The sequence below is a fragment of the Labrus mixtus genome, chromosome 8 (genome assembly GCF_963584025.1).
Source record: "Labrus mixtus chromosome 8, fLabMix1.1, whole genome shotgun sequence".
Lineage (NCBI taxonomy): Eukaryota > Metazoa > Chordata > Actinopteri > Labriformes > Labridae > Labrus > Labrus mixtus.
Window position 1 is genome coordinate 25,659,435 of NC_083619.1, and position 25,303 is coordinate 25,684,737.

At 40.1% G+C, this 25,303-nt stretch overlaps 1 protein-coding gene across 2 annotated transcripts; it reads left to right on the forward strand.

Annotated features, from left to right (window-relative positions):
* The first annotated feature begins 1,680 nt into the window (after positions 1-1,680).
* LOC132979536 (kinesin-1 heavy chain) lies at positions 1,681-24,732 on the forward strand. Of its 2 annotated transcripts, none has more exons than XM_061045424.1 (26): positions 1,681-2,045; positions 7,586-7,673; positions 7,814-7,887; positions 7,964-8,068; positions 9,013-9,061; positions 9,958-10,013; positions 10,108-10,195; positions 10,309-10,433; positions 10,576-10,680; positions 11,907-12,052; positions 12,309-12,457; positions 12,644-12,831; positions 14,843-14,911; positions 15,235-15,441; positions 15,986-16,132; positions 16,453-16,638; positions 16,749-16,866; positions 17,299-17,354; positions 18,234-18,343; positions 18,495-18,596; positions 18,756-18,816; positions 19,190-19,261; positions 19,401-19,505; positions 19,692-19,908; positions 20,147-20,282; positions 21,782-24,732. In XM_061045424.1, the coding sequence occupies exons 1-26, from the start codon at positions 1,920-1,922 to the stop codon at positions 21,783-21,785; spliced, it is 2,889 nt and encodes a 962-aa protein (XP_060901407.1). In that variant the 5' UTR covers positions 1,681-1,919; the 3' UTR covers positions 21,786-24,732. The 2 variants fall into 2 exon arrangements, with proteins under 2 accessions (XP_060901407.1, XP_060901406.1); XM_061045423.1 differs by having other exon boundaries at positions 1,682-2,045; positions 15,986-16,129; positions 16,447-16,638.
* The last annotated feature ends 571 nt before the right edge of the window (positions 24,733-25,303 follow it).

Sequence of the window (25,303 nt, forward strand, 5' to 3'; positions counted from 1 at the left end):
ATCTAATGATGAACTTTCCTTGTCCTTTGCATGAGTAAAATGTTATTTCTGGAAAAAAAATCTCATTCTACTTTCTTTTAACATCCAAATGTATCATTCCTTGTGAATCTTTTACATTACATTTTTAACAACGGCTGTTTTGCCCCATCTGATACCTTACAGACAGCAGTGACAGACATTAAAAATAATTATAGAAATTAAATATGTTTTTCTCCCCATACTATCTATTTATTTCTTGTGGTTCATTAAGAGGCATCAGTGTTAATTTCGGGATTTTTCATGACCAGTTAAAAAACTCCTAAAAGGAGCTTTTAATGTATAACGACTGATTATGGAAGAAGTTTCAAGATTCTTAACTTGTGATAAAATCAGACATTTAAGATAAGATAAGATAAAACTTTATTGATCCAAAAACTTTATTCCTCAAAAAACATGAATATAAACAGCATCAATAGCAAAAAGTGAAAAAAACAACAACAAACATGTTTACATTAATTAAATAAAGGAAGAAAAATGCAATATAAATAAAATAATACTAGGCATATACACTGTGTTCTTTCACTTGTGGAAAGACAGAACAGTTATTATTTTAAAAAAACACAGTGATTTTGATGAACATTATGATACAGAGTCATGTGGTGGTGATGCTGTTAAACAGTCTGACTGCAAATATCCCTTTGAATTTAACCCAACTGAGAGAGCTGAAGCTGTATCACTACTTTAATGATCATTATGGGCTTAAATAAAGGTTTGAAATGAAAATAAAATGTTGTGAAGTGAAAATTACATTTAGTCCCTTCTGACAGGATATGTAGGGGAGTAGTGGTACAAATGAGGACTTTATAAGTAATAGACTACAGTGATTAAGCACTTAAAGTGTCAGTGAGTGAAGTATGGGTGTGAAATATAATTTATATTTGGAAATGTATTTTTTTTACAGGTTGATATATATATATATATATATAAATATATATATTTAAAAAAAAATCAAAAATCTGAATTAAAAAAAAAATTGTTATCAAAATATATTAAAATATATGTATATATATATATATATATATACATATATATATATATATATATATATATTGATAAATATCCCTTTGAATTTAACTGAAATGAGAGAGCCGAAGCTATATCACAACTTTAACTTAAAATTATTATTATGGGCTTGAATAAAAGTTAGAAATGAAATGAAATGTTGTGAAGTGTGAAATATAATTGTGTGAAATATAATTTCTATTTCGAAATGTATTTTGTTTTACAGGTTGAAATATATATAATAAAAAAAGAAAAATTATTCAAAAAATCTAAAAAAAATATCAAATATCAAAAAACTGAAACTGAAAAAATTGATATCAAAATATTAAAAAAAAAATTATTGCTAAATTTATATCCCTTTTAACTGAAATAAGAGAGCTGAAGCTATATCACAACTTTAACTTAGAATTATTATTATGTGCTTGAATAAAGGTTAGAAATTAAATTAAATGTTGTGAAGTACGGGTGTGAAATATAATTTCTATTTGGAAATGTTTTTTTTTGTACAGGCTGATCTGTGTGTTTTTTTTTTGTTTTTGTGGATGTCCACTTATAACTGAGTGTTTCATTCCCATTCCACAGTGAAGAGGGGAGCGCCGCGGTGACGTCATTGTGAACCACATCCACAGCAGCAGCAGGAGGGGTGAGGTGGCCAGCCGCTGATCCACCGGTATCATGGCTTCCTAACAGGAGGGGGAAGTGATTCAGAGGAAAACAAGGATCTTTTCTTATAAAAAAAAAAAATCCGACAGATAATCGACCCCCTTTCGAGAACCTGAGATCGGGACAGAGGGGCTCGGGCTTCCCTTTTCGCCCCCCCGGTAGGATCAAGGATATACTTGTATTCGTTAGTGGTGAATTTCCATTCGTTGAGGAAGATGGCCGACCCGGCGGAGTGCACCATCAAAGTGATGTGCCGCTTCAGGCCCTTGAACAGCTCCGAGGTGACCAGGGGCGACAGATACATCCCCAAGTTTCAGGGTGAAGACACCGTTGTTATTGCGGTGAGTCTGTTTTTGTGTTGCTTGGTCAAAGCGTTACGCCATTTATTTTTTATTTTTTTGATTGTGTCTTGTAGCAACATTGTTAGCGCGTTAGCTTGTTAGCTTAGCATAGCATGGGCTGACCTGGTCACCGCTGTGACTCCGCTCCAGCTTCAGCCTCCAAAAACACTCAATGACATCGGACTTTTTACCTTTTTTTGTGGCCAGATCGTGAACATGCGGCCTTAGTTGTCAATCCACGTTAGAAAAAAGACAGATTAAGAACTGTTTTCGTAGTTGCCCTGTCATTGCTACTGAGCTGTCATTCAACAAAGCCACAACACAAATCCGGCTCATTTCCTCCCACAGTACCACCTCGACATTGATCATTAAATATCTGTGCATCTGTAACTATAAAGCCATTAAATTGTGAGCACAAATCGTGAGTCAGCTTTGATTTAATAGTGGATACACAGGACTTGTTGGTTAGCAGGCTAAGGCCAGCTGGTAGATGACAGATTAGCCGGCCTTGGCTAGCTGGCTAGTTTTAATACTGTTGTTTAATTAAAGCTAACATGAGCTAGCAGAGCAGTCAGCTATATAACCTGCAAAATAAACAGAATTTAAGAACAGACTGAACATATGTTTCCATAATTTTCACTCATGCACTTCAACTTATGTCAATACTGTCCATTTATGACTCTGCTTTTGCACATTTACATTTAATCTTCCATATTTAATCTTCCTATTTAAGACTAGTAATGCTTAGTTAAATCCTGGTTGTATATATTCACATTCTTAGTTTTGATATTTTTAGTGCTTATTTACTTTGTATTTAATATTATATTGTGTTTAGATTTGCTAATATTGTGTTTTTTTTTACTCATATTGTGTGTTTGGACAACCTGCTGCTGTAACGCCACAATTTCCCAGTTTGGGATCAATAAAGTAATTCTATTCTATTCTATTCTATTCTATTCTATAATTGAAGAGGAAACGCAGACAATGATCACATCAAAATTATATCAGTGGTCGTGGAAATATGAGATTATACGCAGGCCATTTGTATTTGTTTCCTCTCAGTAAATGGACATTTTAAAGTTAATCCAAAAGACTTCCTTTGCTTTCCTTGATGAGGACTTTCTCTTTGGATTTCAGTTTATTTAGCCCTCCAGTAACACAGACGACCCCTCCCCTTGATAAGAGTAATGTCAACAATTTCCACTTTAACAAAAGGAGGAAATGCCTCAACTAATACCTTTTTTTTTTTTTAAATGAATCAACAACAGAAATGCCTCGAGGTTATTTAACATCTCATGTGAACTTGTTGCTTTGTCATTGCTCTCGTATACAGTACTGTATGTCTTTTAAAGACACTGTTTACACAACCTTAATGCATGCCATATCGTGTCTCTGCACCATACCTGCACGGCAGTATTAGACATCATGCACAAAAGGGGAAAGGAGGATTGGTCTTGGTAATTAGGAAACATAACAAGAGCATAAAAGTCGGGGGCTGACATCTCAAGTTTGAACATGCTAAATGTGCAGCCTATATAGAGTATCGCTCTAAGACACAATCATGGTTAAACATTAGGTCTTCTGAGCAACTTACTATTTTTTTCTTTGTGGACTTTGGCATCTTTCACCTCAGCTTTTAAAAGAGTTTACAAGGCAATAGAAGCTGATCATGGTTTCCATTCATGAAGGAGCGACTTTTGGCCGAGCAGATATGAATCACATCCTCTGTCGAGTTGAAGTACTAATTTAGGTGATGAACACGACAGGACTATTAATTTTCTGTAAACTAAAATAGAAGGTTGCTGTGTCTGTGGTGACTTCTTGACTAGTTTTCGTTGGCACCGGCTTCAGGCCTTTTAACTAATATCAGGCGGGCTGTCTGCACCCCTCAGGCACAATGCGGCCCTGCCCAGTTCAGAGTGCCAGTCATAGTGACAGAATACCAGTACACATTGTGAAGGACTCAAGTGTTTCCAGCCTAGTAGCCTCGCCGGGTGCTTCTTTCTTGTCGAAGTACAACACTTACAGTACCCATAAGCAGCAGCAGCACAGGCCTCCTGGGTAATCCCCCCCTGTGTTTTCTCTCCTGGTAACCAGCTGTTCGTCCAATCAGAGCAGGCAGTTGGCCGAGTGCTGGGCAATCTCTCCCTGGGTGGGGAGGGTAATTATTGTGGTGATGTACTTTGTTTTGCAGATGCTCTTATCCAGAGTTACTCACTCACTTATCTCATATATATATATTTTTTTATCCATTTTGAAACTATCCAGGGCGTGGACCGTACCCTGCATGTGTTAGGGCTGAAGCTTCATCAGCAGTGTTTTGCAGGTGGTGAAGTTGACCACACTGTATTGTAAAGAGGCCTAAGAAGTAGATCCATCATTGGAGGGCCTAGAGATGATGCATTTATATATACACTAGGGCTGCAGGATATCGAAAACTGACATTGTCATACATTTATTTTCTTCTTTATCTATTCTGATATGAAAATGAATGTAATGTTTAGCCACACAATTAAGAAGTATTATCATTTGAAAGCTTTAAAAGTCTAGTTTCCTGTAACAAAATATAAAAACCTCCTACATCTATGACACTAGTTTAATCTTCAACCAGGGATCCTGACACCGACAAGTTAGGACAAGAGATGGATCGGACAAACATAAATGTTTATACATTATTACAAATTGAACTGTTAGTTACAGTATCAATTATTTCTTACAATTCTCAGAAATGTGCATGGCAGAAGAATAAACAAGAGCATCGGTGAAGCTGTGGATATGATGCTCCCAAACTCAAGCAACACTTTTATCTTTATTATCGCAAGATCTATCCATAGATGAGGTTACTGCAAGATTTTTGTGGGATTATTCCCATATGATAATGGAAATAAATGGACTCAAATCTGTGGTATTTATGGTCCCATTACTTCATATTGAATGTCTTGCAATGTAGCTTTTGAACATGTGCACAAGGTGATGTGAATGCTCAAACATTACATTGTCTTGCCCTAATTCCTCCAGTGTGCTAACTCATTCATTGCAAGTGTACGTGTGCAGCAGGTGAATTATTCATGCATCCATTACTTCACTGTCAGTTTTTTTGCACATAAAGATCAGGTCAGTCCCCTTTGCTTTACTACCGCATCTCTTATTTGCATACAGCAGTCTGGGACATCCCACAACGACACGACTGAGCTACTTTTAGAAGGTGTAGTGGCGGAGGTGCGTGAGAGATGGAGGGAAAGAGAAAGGATTAAAGAGAGATAAGTGAAAGTGCTCACAGTGCACTCAAACAAGTCAACAGCACAGAAACAACTGACACCTGTTCACTCCTGCCAGCTGTGAACAAATAGGGAAGGTTACCATCTAATACAAATTAATACAGCTGACCTGTTCTGCCTAGCAGCACAATTAGATTTCATGCATCATGTGGATGCTGCAGAATAATCTCAAACTGTGTTTAAATGTAAAGCATAGCATGTGTAAATATCATAACAAAGCCATCAGGAAGCAGAAACGTGACACAGCACTTATTATTACTCTGCAATTTCCACTGTAATTACATTTTCTGCAAGTAATCCCATTAGACCGAAGTGTAGGTAACGAGGGCAGCAGCAGCCGTCACAATGAGGACTTTAAACTGGGGCTGTGCCATTGTTTGCTGACAGCGCCTGGCGGGCCTGATAGTGGCTCAGCGCTCTTGTTCTGGGCAGGGTTAATTGCCAGGATACGGCTAGCTGGAGTGAATTATCAACGTATTAAGATTTTGCAGGGCGGCGTTGCACCGAGCTCTTCTTTAGATGTGACTGTCTGTCAGAAGGAAGGGAGGATTATGAGCCGGAGTGCAAATTGAGGACATCTCAGCTGCAGAATAATTCTGCTGCTGGTTAAGGTGCTGCAAGACTTTACAGCGAGACAGGGATGTATTGTGCTCTCACCTTGAGTTATGATTCTATTTTCAATACAACGCTGATTGTAAACAACAAAGCTTTAATCGGTGGCGTCCCTCAAGGTGACATCGGCTGCTTGTCAACATTCTCGGCCTTCCCCTGCTCTTACAGGTGTTAACACTGACAATAACTAATGTGCCGCAACGGAGGAGGAATGCACGTTTTGTAACCTGGGGTTTCACGAGCAAATGGTCCTGTCTTGTTCTGAAACTCTTTAAAACACCACAGCTAGAAGAACCCCACCCATAAGGCTGCAGAAAAGATGAGTCAACAGGGACTTGAAGCCTCCAAAGACAGCGTGCCATCTCAGTTGAACCTCAGAATTGCTTGTGGCATCGGTTTTTATGACCGTGCGGTTTTTCCTTCTTAAATCCAGTTATTGATTGCTATCTCACTGGAGTCATGCTCTGAAGTTTGGACGGGCCCTTGGGACATCACAATCAGCCACAATGTGCTCGATTGAACCAGGCCGGCTCCTTAGGTAGTGGTAAAAGAAGCTCAGGTTCTTGTTTGCAAATGCAGTGGTGAGATCTTAAAGTTGAAATGGGATGAGGGATGCTGTTTCAGGAACGCTTACTTTACATAAAAAAGCACAAACACAGGGTGAATTATTCCTTTATGACCGCGTGGTTCAACTCCTCCTGACATACGTTTTTCCATTGTTAAAAGCCGTGGCTTGTACCTTTAATACCTCATACTTTTCTTGTCTCTGCTCAGTCTAGGTTGAATGTGAGTTGAGTTGTAACCACAAGATTCAAAACACTGCAGACTATGGATAAATTAGACCTTTATTACTTTATTACTAATTTTTTAATCGCAAAGCTACCATTAAAAAGTGACCTCAATGTGTTTATTTGTATAACCCGCATTTGGAAAAATGGCTGCCTGCAAAACCTCTTGTGGTTATTTAATGAGGGGCGGACACTTCCCCCGTTTGATGGCGGATGTGAAGTGATGATGTCAGAATGATGATCAATTACCATTTGCTCACGCTGAGTAGATACTGTCAGGGATGAATCAGGGGAAATGCTTGCTACTTTCAAGCATTAGGGTTGAACTGAGTCACACAATGCTATGGAAATCAATGTGTCACAGCTTGAATGCTACTGTCAGTATGACTGACCCAATAATGCACAGGCCGCTGTTAGAGTCTGATTCTCTATTTTATATATGTTGTCTTATTTACCTACAAATGTCCCCTTCTTATTGTTGCTTCCAAATAAAGACAAACATGTTCAAGCACATCTCCAGTGATAATCTGGTGAAAATTGATGGGGTGAGATGTTTGAAGGATTAATCAACACTGCATGCAGTATGGTGTTTTTTATGAATTAAAGTTTGTCAGATGATACTGCTGTTGCTGCTGTTAGCCGAATGTCATGTCCAAATGATCTTCTCAGCACCTTTTAGAGGCTTGGTGTTGAACATTTTTTTTCTAAATTGCTTTTGTGTTGGTTAATTGGTGGAAAAGGGAAAGTACTGCACAAAGATCTGTTTACACAACATGTCATAGATAATTAATTTTAACGAGGTTTCACTATCCTGTTTGTTTTGTTGTGGTCTTGACTCATCCTTTTCTTCTCTTTATTGCAGAGCAAACCGTACAGTTTCGACAGAGTGTTTCAGTCGAGTACAACACAGGAACAAGTGTACAACGCCTGCGCCCAGAAGATTGTAAAAGGTGAGGTCTCGTGTTTGTTTTGAAACAGTTTGAACATTTCAGACATTTTATTTAGAGGCACGGAAAAGACACAAGCTGAACATTTTTTTTAAATCTTCACTGTAATACAAAAAGTCATTGTCTTGTTTGGTGTCTTGTAGATGTTCTTGAGGGATACAATGGAACCATTTTTGCATATGGACAGACGTCATCTGGAAAAACACACACCATGGAGGTAAGGGGGACTTCTAAGAACTTTTTTTTTTTTTTCAGTTGCATCTTATTGTTTTAAAGGAAATCTGTGCTTGCAGGGAAATCTCCATGACACAGATGCAATGGGCATCATCCCCAGGATAGTGCAGGATATCTTCAACTATATCTATTCCATGGACGAAAACCTGGAGTTTCATATCAAAGTAAGTCAACCGTCCTCCCTTATTTCCCTAATAGCAAAGAGCTGCAGTTGTTTAGGAGAAGCTGCCCTCCAATTTCAAATATCAGCTTCAGAAAATGTGACAAATTTAAATTTTTCAGGGGCTGAAAAAACAAGTTTGAACAGAAACTGTACGTGCTAGCCACATACTTCCCTTTTTGCAGTTTGCTGTTACAGAGCATTTTCTTCTCAAGGCATTGCAAAACATCTCCCTTCATTTGCTGCTGCATCATATTTCTTGATTGACTCTGTGTTCAGCCATGTTTGTTGATCACTACTTTTGCTTCACGTGTTGTGTTAGGAATAATAGAATTTGTATTCGGGACACATTCACTTGATTTAAACATTTAAACTGTTTTTAAAAATGCCAAAGTTACCAATGTTGAAATATGAGAGGGTTATTGCCTATTTAAAGATAGCCTGAAGTCACTTATGGGGTGCTGGATGGCCTAGCGGGTATGTTACGCCCCATGTACAGTATAGATGTTGTAGTCCTTGTCACAGCAGCCATAGGTTTCAATCCAGCCTCGGCCCTTTGCTGCATGTCTCCCCCTCTGTCCTCCCTGTCTCTCTTCAGCTGTCCTAATCAATTTAGGCAAAAATGGTCTCAAAATAACTTTCAAAAATCAATAACTAGCAAGAATATATAAATAGCAGTGCAAGCCATTCATATTACACCTTTACATATGTGTTTCATTTCAGAAACATGTTTTCCTCTACCTCTTAGATCTGTCCCGTTCTTTTAATGATAAAAAATGTATCATCATCTTTGTCTTTTTTTGTATTTGTTAATTTATGTTACATATTACCTTTGCTGTTGGATCACTTTCAGTAAACAGAGAAAATGTGTGTGTTTTCATTCACTCTGTTGATCTGACCTCAGCTGGATTGCCCATTAACATGTTGTGTTTTTGTTTCCCTTCACAGGTTTCATATTTTGAAATCTACTTAGACAAGATCCGGGACCTCCTGGATGGTGAGTGGCTGTGATGCCAAAGTGAACACTGTTACTGACTCGTCTCCGCCTTGTTGTTGCAGACTGCGTTGACAGACGTGCTGCTAAAAGCCTGTGAAATGTCACGTTACTTAATGAGCATCCGTGTGAGGGAACATGAGGAAGGGGGTGAAGCTGTTAACCCTCTGACTAGCTTGTTAATAGTCGGCTGTAAATGTGTTTTTCTACATTTACAACAAGGCATGGATATAAGAAAAGATGTAAGGCATGAAGCTAGACTGAAGTTTCTTAATCTAAAATGAATGCCAGTTCGAAGCGAAAAGATCCAAACTGTGTATGAGCAGATTTTCAACACAAAGGGAAACAAACAAACAGCTCCTAATATTTCCTGTGCCCTGCATCTTGTGCTCTCATTGGCTGTATGTCTTCATTGCTGTCATGCTGGTCAACACAAATCACACACAACAGGATTAAGACTGAAAAGACTGGTCCGGATTTGAACATGGCAGATATCGCTTTAGCTTCTGAAATGGCTTAATGTTGATCATGGACTCGGGCACTTTAAAACGGTTTCAGACTGTTAAACCAGTATGAGCCTCAAAAATAGTTTTTGGTGAAGGAAAAGAAATTCATGCAAAAAAAAAGTTCTGGTTGCTGCACTTCAAATTGGCTTGCATGATAAACGTTTTGAAAAGTTGAGTCCTGAAGGTACCCATTAAATCTGAAGACTATTGAAACTATGACATTTGATGTCGAAGGTCATCCACTCAACCTGTGGAAATGGAGTCTTCACCCTAAGCAAACACCTCCTTTGTTAAATCGTCCTAAATTTTAAACACAAGTGCAGTATGTCTTAAAGTGTTACACCTGCTGTTTCCAAGTCACTTTCCCTCACACTGTTTTCATCTCTATTACAGTGTCAAAGACCAACTTGTCCGTGCATGAAGACAAAAACAGAGTACCCTATGTCAAGGTGAGATCAAAGCTCCTGTCATGTGTAACTCATCAATTAAAATTTGTCTGTAAAGGCCAATTGTCTGACCTCCTGTTCTGCTCTCTCTTTGAAGGGCTGCACTGAGAGATTTGTCTGCAGCCCAGAGGAGGTCATGGACACGATTGATGAAGGCAAATCAAACAGACATGTAGCAGTTACAAGTAAGAGGCCGTCCTCATGTTTTACCACGATGTGTGCCAAACATCCCTTGACTGTAGTTTTCTGCATCCCCGTTGTTTTCACACTTTGACATGTTGTGTCATTTGTCCTTCAGACATGAACGAGCACAGCTCCAGGAGTCACAGTATTTTCCTGATAAACGTCAAACAGGAGAACACTCAGACAGAGCAGAAGCTCAGCGGGAAGCTTTACCTGGTGGATCTGGCTGGAAGTGAAAAGGTAAAAAGATGGAGATATTTCAGTTCATCCATTTTCCCCTTTATTGTCTGCTTAGGTCGGTTTCATATCAGAGTCCAGAGTCTTGGATTTGCTTGAGCGTGCATGAACACTTTGTTAAGGGTACTGTCTCTGTGATTTTCAGGTCAGTAAAACAGGAGCAGAGGGAGCTGTGCTGGATGAAGCTAAGAACATCAACAAGTCTCTGTCGTCCCTGGGAAACGTCATCTCTGCTCTGGCTGAAGGAACGGTCAGTTTCTCTACTTAATGCATCTCTGGAGCTTTATCACAAGCCCCGTTTCCACCAAGCGGTCCGGTTCAGTTCCATACAGTACCCATTTATTGGGCGTTTCCACCGTCAAAAGTTGGGAATGGTACCAAAATAAGGGATCTGTACCGTCCTATTTTTTTGGTATTCTTCTGTTGGGGTGTCAAGGGTACCGATCCGACCCTTAAGGATCCCTCTTGTTTACCGTGTCCCTGTTCTTCTTGAACGTTCAACTTCATTAATAGCGGGCTACACCTTGTTGGGCTGCTATGATGTCACACTATTACATAGCTGACACGGCTATCTCCATCTGGCTTACACTCCACTTACCAAATAAGGGCACGGTTGACTGTGGAAATGGAAGCAAGTTCAGGGTTTATGTACTGAATTGAACCAAACTGTACTGAAACAAACTGGATCGTGAAAACGGGGCTTTAATGTTTGTCATTGATTATGTAGATTTATGTTTTCAGTGGCTCTATCTGGTGCCATTAATGTGTTGCTTATTGAGGTTACTGTTACAGTTTTCAGCATAACAAATATAAGATCTGCTTTAACCTCAGGGTGATCATTTTATAGTCTTCTGAAATGACGAACATTACCGTTAATGTAGCCGGCATTAGGGAAGTCTACTGTTTAGCAGCTGCACAGCCCAGAGCTAGGTGTGTGTGTGTTTAGAAAACCACCATCTTTTCCGGCATATTACTTTTGAAAGGGGGCCATTTTTCTTAAACCATGTATAAGTTCTTTGTGCTGAAGAAACAACTTGTCCTCGGAGCAATGTTTGTCTTTAGCTGCTCCTTAGCGATTTCACGCTTTTCACATTAATCAACAATCGGTTTGTTCTAGGACCCCTCAGCCCCGTAAACAACCTGGGGCCGACAGCCGCTGATGTGTTTGTGATTGTCTCAAACAAATGAGCTATTGTACTAGGAAGTCTCCTTCCCGATCTAGCATGGTGGAGTCTGAAGATTTAAAGCGGACTGCTGCTGCTTAGCTGTTTGCATCAATACCACAAAAAAAAACAATCTTTTAAGCTTGTGTCAACCGCAGAACCTACTTTGGGCATCTAACCAGTTAAAAACCCATTCACTCTAAGTTAAGAAATCTGGAATTGCAAAACTGTTTTGAGGGTTTAAGGAGTCATTCCTGCAGCTCTCAGTCAGGTCATTTGTGCTTTGCTCATTATGTGTCTTCATATGTCTCAGGCCTACATCCCATACCGAGACAGCAAGATGACCCGTATCCTGCAGGACTCTCTGGGTGGTAACTGTCGAACTACGATTGTCATCTGCGCCTCGCCTTCCTCCTACAATGAGTGTGAAACCAAATCCACCCTTATGTTCGGACAAAGGTTGGTAGAAAAAAAAAAAACAGACCCAAAAGTTGTGTTGAAAAAATACTTTTTAAGATGAAATCCATTTGAACTCACGTTTTAAAATGAATCATTTTAGAGAGGTTAAAAGGTCAGTTTATTGGTGTGTGTGTGTGTATCTATCGTTGTCATGGTAACTGCAGGGATGGCATCAGCTTCTTGGAACCTCTTTTGAAGGAATATTGATGCACCTTTCAGTTGAATAAAATCTGTTTTCTTTTTTTTTTGCCTTCAGAGCAAAGACCATCAAGAACACTGTCACTGTGAACGTGGAGCTTACAGCAGAGCAATGGAAGCAGAAGTACGAGAGGGAGAAGGAGAAGAATAAGACCCTGAGGAACACCGTCACCTGGCTGGAGAACGAGCTCAACCGCTGGAGAAATGGTGAGGACGTGGACACTTTTGTTCCACTTTTTGATCTATGTCGTCAACATACCCTTTAGAAAAAGTAAAGAAACAACTTGGGTGGTCAGAAACTATTTATATCTTCAATGTTTGGTGTTTATTATACAAATGAAGCTCTTACACACCATCTGCACATACCTTTAAATACTCGTGCTCCGATCTCAGGTGAGAGTGTGCCGGTGGAGGAGCAGTTCGATAAGGAGAAGGCCAACGCAGAGGTTTTGGCTCTGGACAACATAATCAATGAAAAGACGGCCTCCACGCCCAACATACCCGGTGTTCGTCTCACCGACGTGGAGAAGGACAAGTGTGAGGCTGAGCTGGCCAAGCTTTACAAACAGCTCGACGATAAGGTAAAGAGGACGTTGATAACTGAGATCCTTTTATGTGTAGATTAAGAACTTGTTGTCTGCAGGATCACGAGAATATTTTGTATTGCAGCAGTGAATGTATTCACTGAATTTATATATTCATCAACACAATCTACAAACACTACAGCAAGTACAAAAGCAATATAATTTGCAATGGATTGTGGGATATGTAGTTCCTTGGCTCCGGAAGTTTTTGAATGCAGTTTTGGCGCTGAATCAAATGTTTTCTAGTCATGAGTAGAGGGGTAGCTGTCGATGGAGGGTTTTTAATTGGGTGGCGGGGGGGGGGGGGGGGGGGGGATTTTACTTCCAGAGCCGCCGAAAAAGTGGGCGGTCACTGTTGAGCACTCGCCAGAGTGATCACGCCCCCGTTTGGGTGAAAACAAGCCCTGAGAATGTATCGGCGGTAGATTAGAAAACACTGGTAGCCGTGCGATTAAATGCGATTGCGAAGCTTTTAAAAACACAATTTAGTATCGGGTTTTCATTTACAAAGGACAAGGGAGGGTAAAATAAGAGCTCTGTGTTTGGACTAAAAGTGATTAAAGTGGTAAATTGTGGGACCGCTGTCACGTCGCAGAAATATGTTGGTGAAAATGTCTCTAAACGAAGGAACACTACACCAAATCCTCTTACTGAAAAATAAATGTCAAAATAAAAAGCTGGCTAGCTCGATATAACACCTCGTCTCGCCCCACTCATCATTATTTACACTCACGTATGAATACAAAAGGTTTTAATATCATCCAGGTGACTTTACATATGTTATTCTTTTCTAAACCAGCGGATAACTCAGAGTTTATGTCCCATTTTCTCTAAACTAAACGTCTGTAACCTCTCCATTACAGCTATGAACACTGTTTGAAACTATTACAAATAAATATTATTTAAAAATAAAGATCCCTCTCGGGTAACTCGGTTAATAATGACTCATCAGGTGTTTAAAGTCAGTTTCCTCTGATGACTCGTTTGAGCAGTTTGACGGAGAGAGATTGAACAGACACTCTCGTACACGGTTAATTTTATGCCATTATGATGCCGATCTCAGTTCAGAAATGTCATATTTTAAATGTTTACATCACTGGTCATCAGATTTAGGCTCATACTTGCAGTTTTAAAGTACGGTTTTCATTTTTTAAGACTTTAAATCGGTTAAGACCCCAACTTGTCCATTAACCGCCATTCATTCAGATGGAATGATTTCACCCAGAAAGGGGCGGGGCCAGCATCGTTAGGGCAAAGTACCCGGATGGGTTGCTCTCATGAATGAGTAAATCACAAGCCAGGTCATGCTATGTTTAAAACGTGACTGTTGCCAAGCAACCCAAACATTCTCCTCACAGTTGCTGTGATTGGCTATTTTTATTTTTATTTTTTTTTAAGTTATCAGGTCTGAATCAAAGGAGGGCGCTCGCTGACAAGGGTCAGAAGAACAGTTGTTTGAAGGATTTTTTTATTTTATTTGATATTTTTTGTTAAATACGATTAATAAAACTTGTTGTTTCAACCAGAATTCTCTTGAAATAATGTTAAATACTGTAGCTGTAAATGATACATCTCCAACAGGCTGGCTTAACAAAATAGTTGGATTCTACAACCTGGTTAAGAGCTCTTTGGAAAAAAAGCATTTTGTAGTCGTGGAGTTCTCTGTTGTGATTTTGATTTGAAAGCATAACAACCTCGTATGAAATTGCTCTCATCGACACATCCAATCAGGCTGATATAGCTCAAGCATCGAGTGTTTTCTTTTAGGGTAAACAAAAAAACAAATTACACACAAATAAATATACAGACTGTAGCAGGTGCTCTCCGCTGTTGTGATTAAATTGATCTTCTTACATGAAAAGGTAAACAAAATCTTTATTTATTCCAAGGCTCTTTCCATTCGCTTGTGTTTTTTTTGTCAACCTTGTACCCGCTTGTCTCGGGTTAAACCTTTGTTTGTAAGCTGTGTGTGAAGTCTAATGCTGATTTGTGTCTGTGTTCTTTACAGGATGAAGAAATCAACCAGCAGAGCCAGCTGGCTGAGAAGTTGAAGCAGCAGATGCTTGACCAGGAGGAGGTGAGTACTCGAGGTGCAGGTGCAGAGTGGCCTCTTGGTCTTTGTAGTTTGCCCGAGGTAACATGAAGCCGTCAGAGCTTTCAAATTGTATTTATATTTAATCCAGTCCTGTTGTCGAAGTAGAGCGATGATTATATTTCTAAAGGTTGGAATATTTTTCCTGAATCTAAAAAGAAAGTTTGCAAGGTTTCAAGCTGTGACATTTGATAACAAATCAAATAATTCAAATAGCTTTGAAACCTGTAACAAGTGTTTTAAAAGCCGTAGGGCAGCAGACATTATTCTGCAATCTACTTAACTTCACTTCTCATCCCCACTCACAGCTTTTAGCCTCTTCTCGCCGCGATCACGAGAACCTCCAGTCGGAGCTGAACCGCCTGCAGGCAGAGAACGAGGCCTCCAAAGACGAGGTGAAGGAGGTGCTGCAGGCTCTGGAGGAGCTTGCCGTCAACTACGATCAGAAGAGCCAGGAGGTGGAGGATAAGACTAAAGAGTTTGAGACCATCAGCGAGGAACTGAGCCAGAAATCGGTGAGCTTGGGGACACATGAAAGCAAAGTCGCTGTGACTATTTAATTTGAGTTACATGGCTTTTTTTTTTTTTTTGTCCTTTAATTAGGCAATGTTAACGTGCATCACACAAACACGCAAGACTATAATTAATCTTGAACAGCCTGCAGGGATAAAAAGAGCACGCCGCAGACTAGCATGCACACATCAACTGCTGCTGGAGTCCCTTTCTTTTATTCACAAGTTCAAACGGCTTGGCTCAATGTATTCCCCTGGCCACAATATGCTTTAAATACAACATTTCCTCCAAACAGTAGATTTTAAAATATTGAATATTGCCTTCGGGGATTATAGCTTCACCGCTAACAAATTCAATCCTTGCTTAGTTTTAAAAATTACAAGAAAAAGTTGTGATCTGTAAATTAACGAGCATTAGGGTTTTACAACTACACTCTGCCCTCTCACAGAGTTGTTTTTATTTTCTGTTGTTGATTAAAACAGTAGAGAAATGTACTGCGACAAAAGACTAAATGTTCCCTGTCTCTCTCTCTCTCCCTCTCTGCAGTCCATCCTGTCGTCTCTGGACTCTGAGCTCCAGAAACTGAAGGAGATGTCCAACCACCAGAAGAAGAGGGTGACCGAGATGATGTCCTCGCTGCTCAAAGACCTCGCTGAGATCGGCATCGCCGTAGGCAGCAATGACATCAAGGTACTGAGATGCCTGGTCCGTGGTTACCATAGCAACCACTTTTTCTACAGTGTCAAAACAAGCGTCTTAAGAACTAAGAGGAAAAAAATGAAAATGTTAGACTTGGTTCAGTTGATGAGAAGAAGTAATAATGGATGTTTCAGTGATAAAATAATGTGTAAATAAGATTCACAACCACTTTCCATGAAACATCAAGTATAATGATAGTACAGATACTCTGATAGTAGAATACATGAACGGCTGTTTCTTTCTTGTCTCACTTCTACCTCCATGTGTTTTTTTCATTCCTCTCTAACTTCCATCGTCTGCCCTTCCAGCAACACGAGGGTGGCAGCGGCATGATAGATGAAGAGTTCACGGTGGCTCGTCTCTACATCAGTAAGATGAAGTCAGAGGTGAAGACCATGGTGAAACGCTGCAAGCAGCTGGAGGGCACCCAGTCCGAGAGCAACAAGAAGATGGACGAGAACGAGAAGGAGCTGGCCGCCTGCCAGCTGCGCATCTCACAGGTACATGGGAACAAACAACCAAAACCTGACTAGAACAGAGTTTAGATTTCAGAATCATGATGTTGATGATGGTATATGTGATTATTTTTCATTATTTTCCCTGTCTACAGCACGAGGCTAAAATCAAGTCCCTGACCGAGTACCTGCAGAATGTGGAGCAGAAGAAGAGGCAGCTGGAGGAGAACGTCGACTCTCTCAATGAAGAACTTGTTAAGATCAGCGCTCAGGGTACGTCACCGTTTGAGGTTGAGTTTAGAGATATAACAATGACGCCAATACTCTAATTCAACTTTAATAAATCAACAGGAGGCAGTTAAAAACTCTCATTCAGCACAACATCGTTACCCAGCTTGAAAAACCTGTTGGGGTTTATTTGTGAGAACTTGCTTTGAACTGGAATCAGCTCAACATTTCTAAGAACTGAAAGAATGTGAAAGTTCAACAGAAGAAAACATTTGGTTGTAGCCTTCAGCATGATTCAGTTTCTTACCTCGGTTAAAAATGTTCTCACACAAATCAGCAGCACAACTTTGTTTATACCTAACTGAATAAATGGAGTTGAAATGAGTCGGAGGGGGAAATAATACCTCCTCATCTTTGTTATTTAAATACATTACTGTGGTTCAGTTTGGAATGACATCACTGTGTTTATGTCTGCAGAGAAAGTCCATGCAATGGAGAAAGAGAGCGAGATCCAGACTGCCAATGAAGTCAAGGTAAGTTCCTCAGCCCATTTAGAAAAATCTGAATCTACAATAGAGAGAAAATGTTATAGAAATGTGAAAATGCATCTCCTGTGCAAACTGCAGAACGTTGTTAGAACAAGATCTAAGCCTTCTTCCTCATCAAGAAAATCAGTATGCTACAGTCCCATTTCCACCAAGCGGTCCAGTTTGGTTCAGTACAGTTTGGTAAAGTAAACCCTGATCTTGCTTGCATTTCTACAGCCAAGCGTTCCCTTAGTTGGTAGGCGGAGTCTAAGTGTTGGCGATAGCTGCTTCTGCTATGTAACAGCCTCACATATCAGCACAACACAGTGTAAGTCGCCAATAAATTCAATGAAGAAGAACGGTACATGATAAACAAAGGGCAACAAATGGAGGATATCCAGCAGAGATCTGCACCTCCATTGTCGTCCAATGGGGCGGTGCTACACGCTGATATTAATTGCAAAAAACAAAACAAAATAAAATCCTTGAAATTACTTGAAATCCACGGGATATTCAAACATGGCACGTTTTCTTGTTGGTCCTTTATTACCGCTGTCGCACAAGAAGTGACGACTCTTACAACCAATCAATGGACTGCAGTGAGTCAAGCTTGATCCTTCAGGGTCTGATTGGTTACGCTTGACCCGCCCAACAGAAGTTTAGCAAGATTGGTTATTTTGGTCACTCTCCCCATCTTCTGACAGTGGAAACAGCAATAAATGCATACCATACTGAACTGAAACAGACCGCTTGGTGGAAACCGGGACTAAGTTGTGAAATAGTTAACTTTTGCATCTAATTGGCTGGTTATTGAGGTTTTTGTATTTGTGAAATTATATGGTCCAAAAAAAATAGCATGCATTGTGTGTTTTTGTGTGTTTTCAGGAAGCTGTGGAGAAGCAGATTCACTCCCACCGCGAAGCTCATCAGAAGCAGATCAGCAGCCTGAGAGACGAGCTGGACAACAAGGAGAAACTCATCACGGAGCTGCAGGAGTAAGACTCTATTTTGTCCCCAGTCATTGTGATATCTAACATTAATAAATGTTATACTAGACAGACAAATAAAAACAATCATCTTCATCACAGTTGTTGTTCTAAACGGGAGACTACTCGGTGTTTAAACATACTTGTTTGTCTCTTACAGTCTGAACCAGAAGATCATACTGGAGCAGGAGAGACTCAGAGTGGAACACGAGAAACTCAAATCCACCGACCAGGAGAAGAGCCGCAAGCTGCACGAGCTCACGTAGGGAAATCACTTATGCACACACACACAGACACATTGCCTTTGACTCAGTATGGTTAAGGTTTATAGACAGAAACAATAATTATTAGTGATTAATCACCCAGCATTGTGGCATGTGTACTTCTTTAGACCTCACCTGTTGTTGTTTTTGTTGTTCAGGGTGATGCAGGACAGGAGAGAGCAGGCCAGACAGGACCTGAAGGGTCTGGAGGAGACGGTGGTAAGTGTGTCTAAATGAACTGATGGTTTAAAGCAGTTATGGAGGTTTTGTTCATGTTATATGAAGCTTCTGCGAGTAGAATTTACTGTATTGATGATGTGTTTTTTTACAGCTTGTTAGGAAACATGCTGCTTGTTGTTGCCTAAAGGAAAATATATCAGAGAAAGTCTCCAGTAATGAGTCTCTCATAAACGTTTATTTTACTGTTGGCAGCGAGTATTTAAAGTTAGGGAGCCTCAGCATTGATGTTTTAAAACTGTTGGAACATCTGTCCACATGTTGTGACACAGTGACTTTCTCTGATCTTCAGTCTCATTTCATGCAGAGTGTTCCATTAATTCTTATTCCTCATGCATGTCTTTTCCCCGTGAAGGCCAAGGAGCTGCAGACTCTGCACAACTTGAGGAAGCTGTTTGTCCAGGACCTGGCTACCAGAGTGAAGAAGGTAAGCCACGGTGATGAAATAGTCTCTGGTAGGGAAAAAAAATCTCCTCAGTTTGCTATAGGGAGAATTTCTTTGGCGTACTCCGTGACAACACTTTGCATTATTTATGTGCAACGTTTTCTTTTCTTGAATTATGCAGAGCGCCGAGATGGACTCAGACGATACGGGTGGGAGTGCAGCTCAGAAACAGAAAATTTCCTTTCTTGAGAACAATCTTGAGCAACTCACCAAGGTTCACAAACAGGTACGTTCTTTTCTTCTTCAGCTCTTTTTTTAAATGTCCTCTGCCTGTAAACCAATGTGCTCTAAATTCTTCTTTTTGTTCAGTCTTTATTGCCACATCCTCCCATGTGTTCCCCCTCTTGTAGACCTGTGTTTTAAGGTCGATTTTAAAACCAGTGGTGTTAAACGATGTGAATTGTCCCCACAGCTGGTGCGTGATAATGCAGACCTGCGCTGTGAGCTTCCTAAACTGGAAAAGCGTCTTCGCGCTACAGCTGAGCGGGTCAAGGCCCTGGAGTCTGCTCTGAAGGAGGCCAAGGAGAACGCCGCCCGTGACCGCAAGCGCTACCAGCAGGAGGTGGACCGCATCAAGGAGGCCGTGAGGGCCAAGAACATGGCCAGGAGGGGACACTCTGCCCAGATCGGTAAGGAAGGGGGTGATTAGTTTGGGACATGACAAAGTGGCTGGAGACAATTCTAGTTATAATAAATGACGGAGATCTCTTTCATGTTTTGAAGCCTTTTTATATAGACCGCTTTATAAACTGAATAGTCACTGCTTCTATAATTACTAAAGCCATCAGTGAGACTGGATTGTGTAACGAAATGAAGTCCCTGAAATCTATGCTGCATCTATACTTCATCCCTCCTTTCTCTTCACAGCCAAGCCCATTAGGCCCGGGCAGCAGCCAGTGGCGTCTCCCACACACCCCAACATCAACCGCAGCGGAGGAGGCTTCTACCAGAACAGCCAGACGGTGTCCATCAGGGGAGGAAGCAGCGCCAAGCCAGAAAAGAAGTACGTTTAACAGCATTTGATGTGTGTGTATCAGAGATGCAGAAACTAAACATGACAACCAGAATACAACATGTTGGAGTATTTAATTCTCCAGATCAAGTTCAAGACACTTTACTTCTCTTTCAGTAGCACAAAAAAAAGAAATGAAAGTGAGGGACGCTGGTGGCGCATTGGTTAGTGCGGGCGCCCCATGTATGGAGGCTGTAGGCTTCCAAGCAGGCGGCTCAGGTTCAAATCCGACCTGTTGCTCCTTTCCTGCATGTCATTCCCAACTCTCTCTCTCTCCCTGATTTCCAACTCTGTCCTCTATCCTGTCTCTCAAATAAAGGAACAAAAAAGCCCAAAAATAAATCTTAAAAAAAAGAAACAAAAGTGTGAGACATGCATACAATAAAACAAAATACAGAACTGATAGAGGAACACACAACACCTGTGTTGTTGGAGATGTGTTTATGCAGCCTGTTGTTTTCAGAGTCTGGAAGTTAAATTGCAGATGATAGAAAATAATATTTAATATTTTCGTTTCAGTTTTGTTAGTGTGGTCTAAGAGACTTAACTGTCACTGCAGGGTGTAGGTCCTATTTGTTTTTTTTAATTTATTTATTTGGATCCCCATTAGCCACTACCTAAGTAGCGACTACTCGTCCCGGGGTCCACTCATACAAACATGAATTTAAAATCCACACAAATTAAATTATAAAAAAAAAAAAGTCCAAGACGAAACAGAAAAAGACAAAAATAGAAATAAATAACAGGCAAAGTAAAAATCAAGAACACCAAGATGGACCTATTACATGTCAAAAAGGTCTCAAATGTCCATGTTACATCTATGCAATCAATAAATACAGTGTTGGACAAATCTTAAGAACACTGCAGAGGGCAGCAATACGTAAATTTATGAATTTATTTCCTGTCTGGTATAATGGATTCTATCTTAGCGTCTAAGCTCTAGGTGTGACTAATATAGACTTTTCTTCACATGTGTTGGCACTTAAGAGGGTCCTCGGTACATGTTGTTTTACCCTCTATCGTCTGCGTCCCCACTGTGAACCACCCAGTTGAAAAAAAATGCCAAACAAATCAACGAGCGTCTACATTTAAAACATTGTTTAAAGGGGCAGCACACAATTAAATGTAATTGCACCAGAGTTAGCTAATAGCTTATTTGCATCCGTTGTCCCTGGGCAGGTAAACAAATAATACAGAGCATGAAGTACATCATCTATAATAACAGAATATGTAATATTATCAGATTAAATCCATAAATGTACATATTGCTGCCCTCTGTTTAAATTGTCTGTGAAGGTTCTCAGTCATCCAGGTCATGGTAACTCAAAGCTTGATCCAAAAGGCAGCTGGACCTGGTTGTTTGTTTAGGTTGTTAAGTTAACCTGAAAATGTTTTCTAATACTCTTGATACATTATCATGATTATTACACGATGTATGGAGGAAAGCACTACATTTACTGATGGTATCCTTTTTGTTTGTTTGTTCGCAGCTGAAGAGCAGCAGTATGGAAGGACGACACCACTGAAGAAGAAGAAGCCAATATCACCCCCGCCCACCCCGACAACTTGTCATTCCATAACAGCGAACAGGCTCCTCGTCGCTGCCTTGGAGCCACGAAGGAGTTTCTGAATTATAAATATATATATATAAATATTCCTGGCCTGTACAGCTCCAACCCCCCCCTCACCTCCACCCACCCCACCCCACCCCCGCCTGCCAACACATCCCTCCAATTCTCATCATCACTTATCTCTTTTTCTCCTACTGGATATAATAAAAAAAAAAAAAATGTAATGTACAAAAGTCAAAATAATATTCTTATCCACCGAACCAAACGCAGTCTTGAGCGCAGGCTCGGCGAGCGAAACCGCGCGCACCTCAAAAAAAAATGTGTTGCTTCGGTTTTTTTGGGGGGGTTTTTTGTTTTGCACAGTCTGTTGTCATCCGTCGTCGTCGTGCGAGTAGTTCTGCACTGTGCCAAGCTGAATGTAACGGTAGAAAGATCCCAAAAAGAAGAAAAAATCACAACCATTAATAATTAAAAAAAAGACCAAAAAAAAGAAAAGGACACCCCTACCACAAGAAATAGCTTGATCCTATAGGCTAACCTCTGTACATTTCCTCATCACTATTATTGGTTGTTAACCACACTTTCTCTGGATAGATTTTACATGCTTCTTAAAAGAAAAAAAACGACAAAAAAAAGTAAACTGTACGGTTTTTGAATTGACTAGATGGCGTTGAGCACTACTGTTCTGTCCCGGTATTGTACAGATGTAAAAAATTGGCACTACTGCACATGATTCTCTACAGAGAGACCGATACAAGACGAGAGGGGGGAAAAAAACGGCTGGAAAAAGAAGGATTCAAGTGAACGAGAAGGCAAAACGTGCGACAGTGTACTGTAGATGTATTTAACGAAATACCTGTGGAGGCCAATTGTTTTTATCATTAAGTTAAATAAAAACCTATACTCGTTTATTGGTGACTTCATGGGAAGAATTTACAGAATGTAGAAAGGAAAGAGAATGATCCGGTTAACGCAACAAAAACTTCCCCACCTTTTTTTTTTTAGCACAGCCTATGCTACGTAGCTAAATGTACTGTTTTTACTCTGCTCAGTGGTTAACAATGCCGTGTTAATGGGACGCTATTTATATCCGTCTGCACATCGGGGCACATAGACCGAGATGGCACACACAACGCTTGTCCTGTCCTAGCCGGGTCGCTGTCACTCACTCATCTCCAGGAGCCATTTTGGGTTTTTAAAAAGGCTCCTGGTCAGCTGTTTGATCCCTGTCGTATCATGATTTCAAGGGTGCCTCGCTTTGATTTTTTTTTTTTTTTTTTTTGTCGTCCCTCTCACACCCTTTTTGTTGTTTCTTATAGATTTAGGACCTCACTGTAATTAAATTTGCCCCTTTGGTTGTAAATTTGCAGAAAAGTTCTGTTTTTTTTTTTGTTTTTTTTGCTCATTTGTTTTATGTACTGTATCTCTCATTGTTCCATATATGGTGTAGATGCATATTTGAAGTGGGAGCTGCGGGCCGAGGGTGTCGGACCCTTTGCTGCTGATCAACCAATCAGGAGAGCAGGGTCTTAAAATTGCACAACAATCTTCTGTCATCATCTGGAGGAAGTGTTTATCTAGCTAAATCTAGTCAGCAGGGGTGTAGGATTTATTTTGTGTTCTGTTGTCTCGCTCGTATTTTTAGTGTTTTTTTTTTAATTCTCCCATGACATGGCTTGATTTCTTCTGTTTTTTGTTTTTTTTAAACCCCCCCCCCCTGTGATGAAGCCCCGGTCACCTAGCATTGGCAAAGAGCTTGTTGTGATTGTAACCCCAGCGTGAGAACACTAACATCTTGTGCAAGTGCAATAAACTGTAAAATACACTGTATATCAGTCGACAGGCAGGTGTGATCAGGGTGTGCTGAAGCAGTAATCTTGTTGTGATGGGAGTCAAACTCCTGCCCCTCTTCTTTGTCAGCTTGTGTTTAACTAACTTTCTAAATTACAATTATTTTCTTTCATAGCCTTTTCTGGAAAGCTGAGCGTAATTCTAATATAAAGCACTTTTGTACTGGACTGTAAACTCTCCATGTCAAACTATACGTCTCTGTATTCCAGTACAACACGTGTGGTGGTTTTAGCTTTTCTGAAATTGACGATGAAAGAAAATTTGATGATTTTGTTTTGGCTCAGATTGGCAAAACAAAAGTAGCTCCAAAAGTTGGGGGCAGGATTTTGGTTTTCTACTAATAGGATGTCATACTAACACCTGTTATCTTGCAACAGGAACATTTCACTTCTTCACAAAACCTGCACTCACACAAAAAAAAAAAAACACTCCATTGGTGGCTGTTTTTGACTGGAGGAAAAGAAGTTTCCAAAGCCATGTAAATCAAACTTTGTTGTCACTTAAATTTAGTAATCTCACGTTCAACAAGCTGCAGGGAGGAGTAGCTCCCCTGTATCTATGACAGGACAGTGTTTGGTGTCTATCAAGAAGGTTTATTCCCTCTGTGTAATCTTCTTAGGTTAGTTAAGACTTTTGCAGCATGGACCTCGAAATGTTCAGCCTTTGACCTTCCACCGAAACTGGATATGAAATGGGGCAGCAAATAGATGATTTAAGAAAAAAAAACAAAAAAAACAGCAAAGAATATTTGTGGTGATTGCCGAAATTGAATTCTGATTAATTATAAATGAAAACAAAAGTGTAGCCACTTTTTTTTATTACTGTGTAATAGTTGGTCAATTTTAAAACAGACAGTTTTGAGGATCCATCGGTGGACAAGGTACTGGATCATTCCTGGAGAACTGGGGGCACAAATGGAAAGGGCTCTGTTGTGGACCGAGATGGGAAGTTCATGAGATCACAGTTTTGGATTGATTGCATGATGTAAATGTATGTGTGATTAAATAATTATGAGAAAGCGTTTGCATCTTTGTCCCTTTTTTTTAACTCATTTTAGGGTTCATCGTTGAGATCTTTTAATGATGAAGCCTTAAAGATGACTTTTCTGAAATAACCAGTAAAGAAATAATACTACGACATATGAAATGTTTTGTTTTTTTCTGTGTTCCCTTAGTTTGGGATAAGTTTCAGTTAAATGAAATACAGATAAAAGATATTTGTAAATGTTCTGTGCTTCCAATGTGGCAAAGTTATTCAGAGTCACACTGCACTTTCTTCAGATTTTATCTTGGGGCTTTTTTTAGGTCTTTATTTAGAGATCCTGAAATTGGGGAGAGAAAAGGGTGGAACGACATGCAGGAAAAGAGCAACAGGTTGGACTTGAACCCGGGCCGCCCACTTAGAGGACTACAGCCTCCATACATTGGGCGCACATACTAACCACCAAGCTACCAGCGCCCCGGGCAAGCTTTCTTATTTCCAGCTTATAATGTTCCTCGGATATGCAACTTATCATAATAGTTGTTTTTCCCCCCAGTAAGAAGTGTACGTCCATTTTTATTTGTAATTTAGTATTATTTACTTTTTATT

Excerpts from the sequence above, each read along its gene's own strand:
- LOC132979536 (XM_061045423.1), top strand. The coding sequence starts at position 1,920 with ATGGCCGACCCGGCGGAGTGCACCATCAAAGTGATGTGCCGCTTCAGG. Across the intron at positions 10,681-11,906 it reads CTGCTCTGGCTGAAGGAACG|GCCTACATCCCATACCGAGA; the intron begins GTCAGTTTCTCT and ends CATATGTCTCAG. Across the intron at positions 16,130-16,446 it reads TAGGCAGCAATGACATCAAG|CAACACGAGGGTGGCAGCGG; the intron begins GTACTGAGATGC and ends CTGCCCTTCCAG.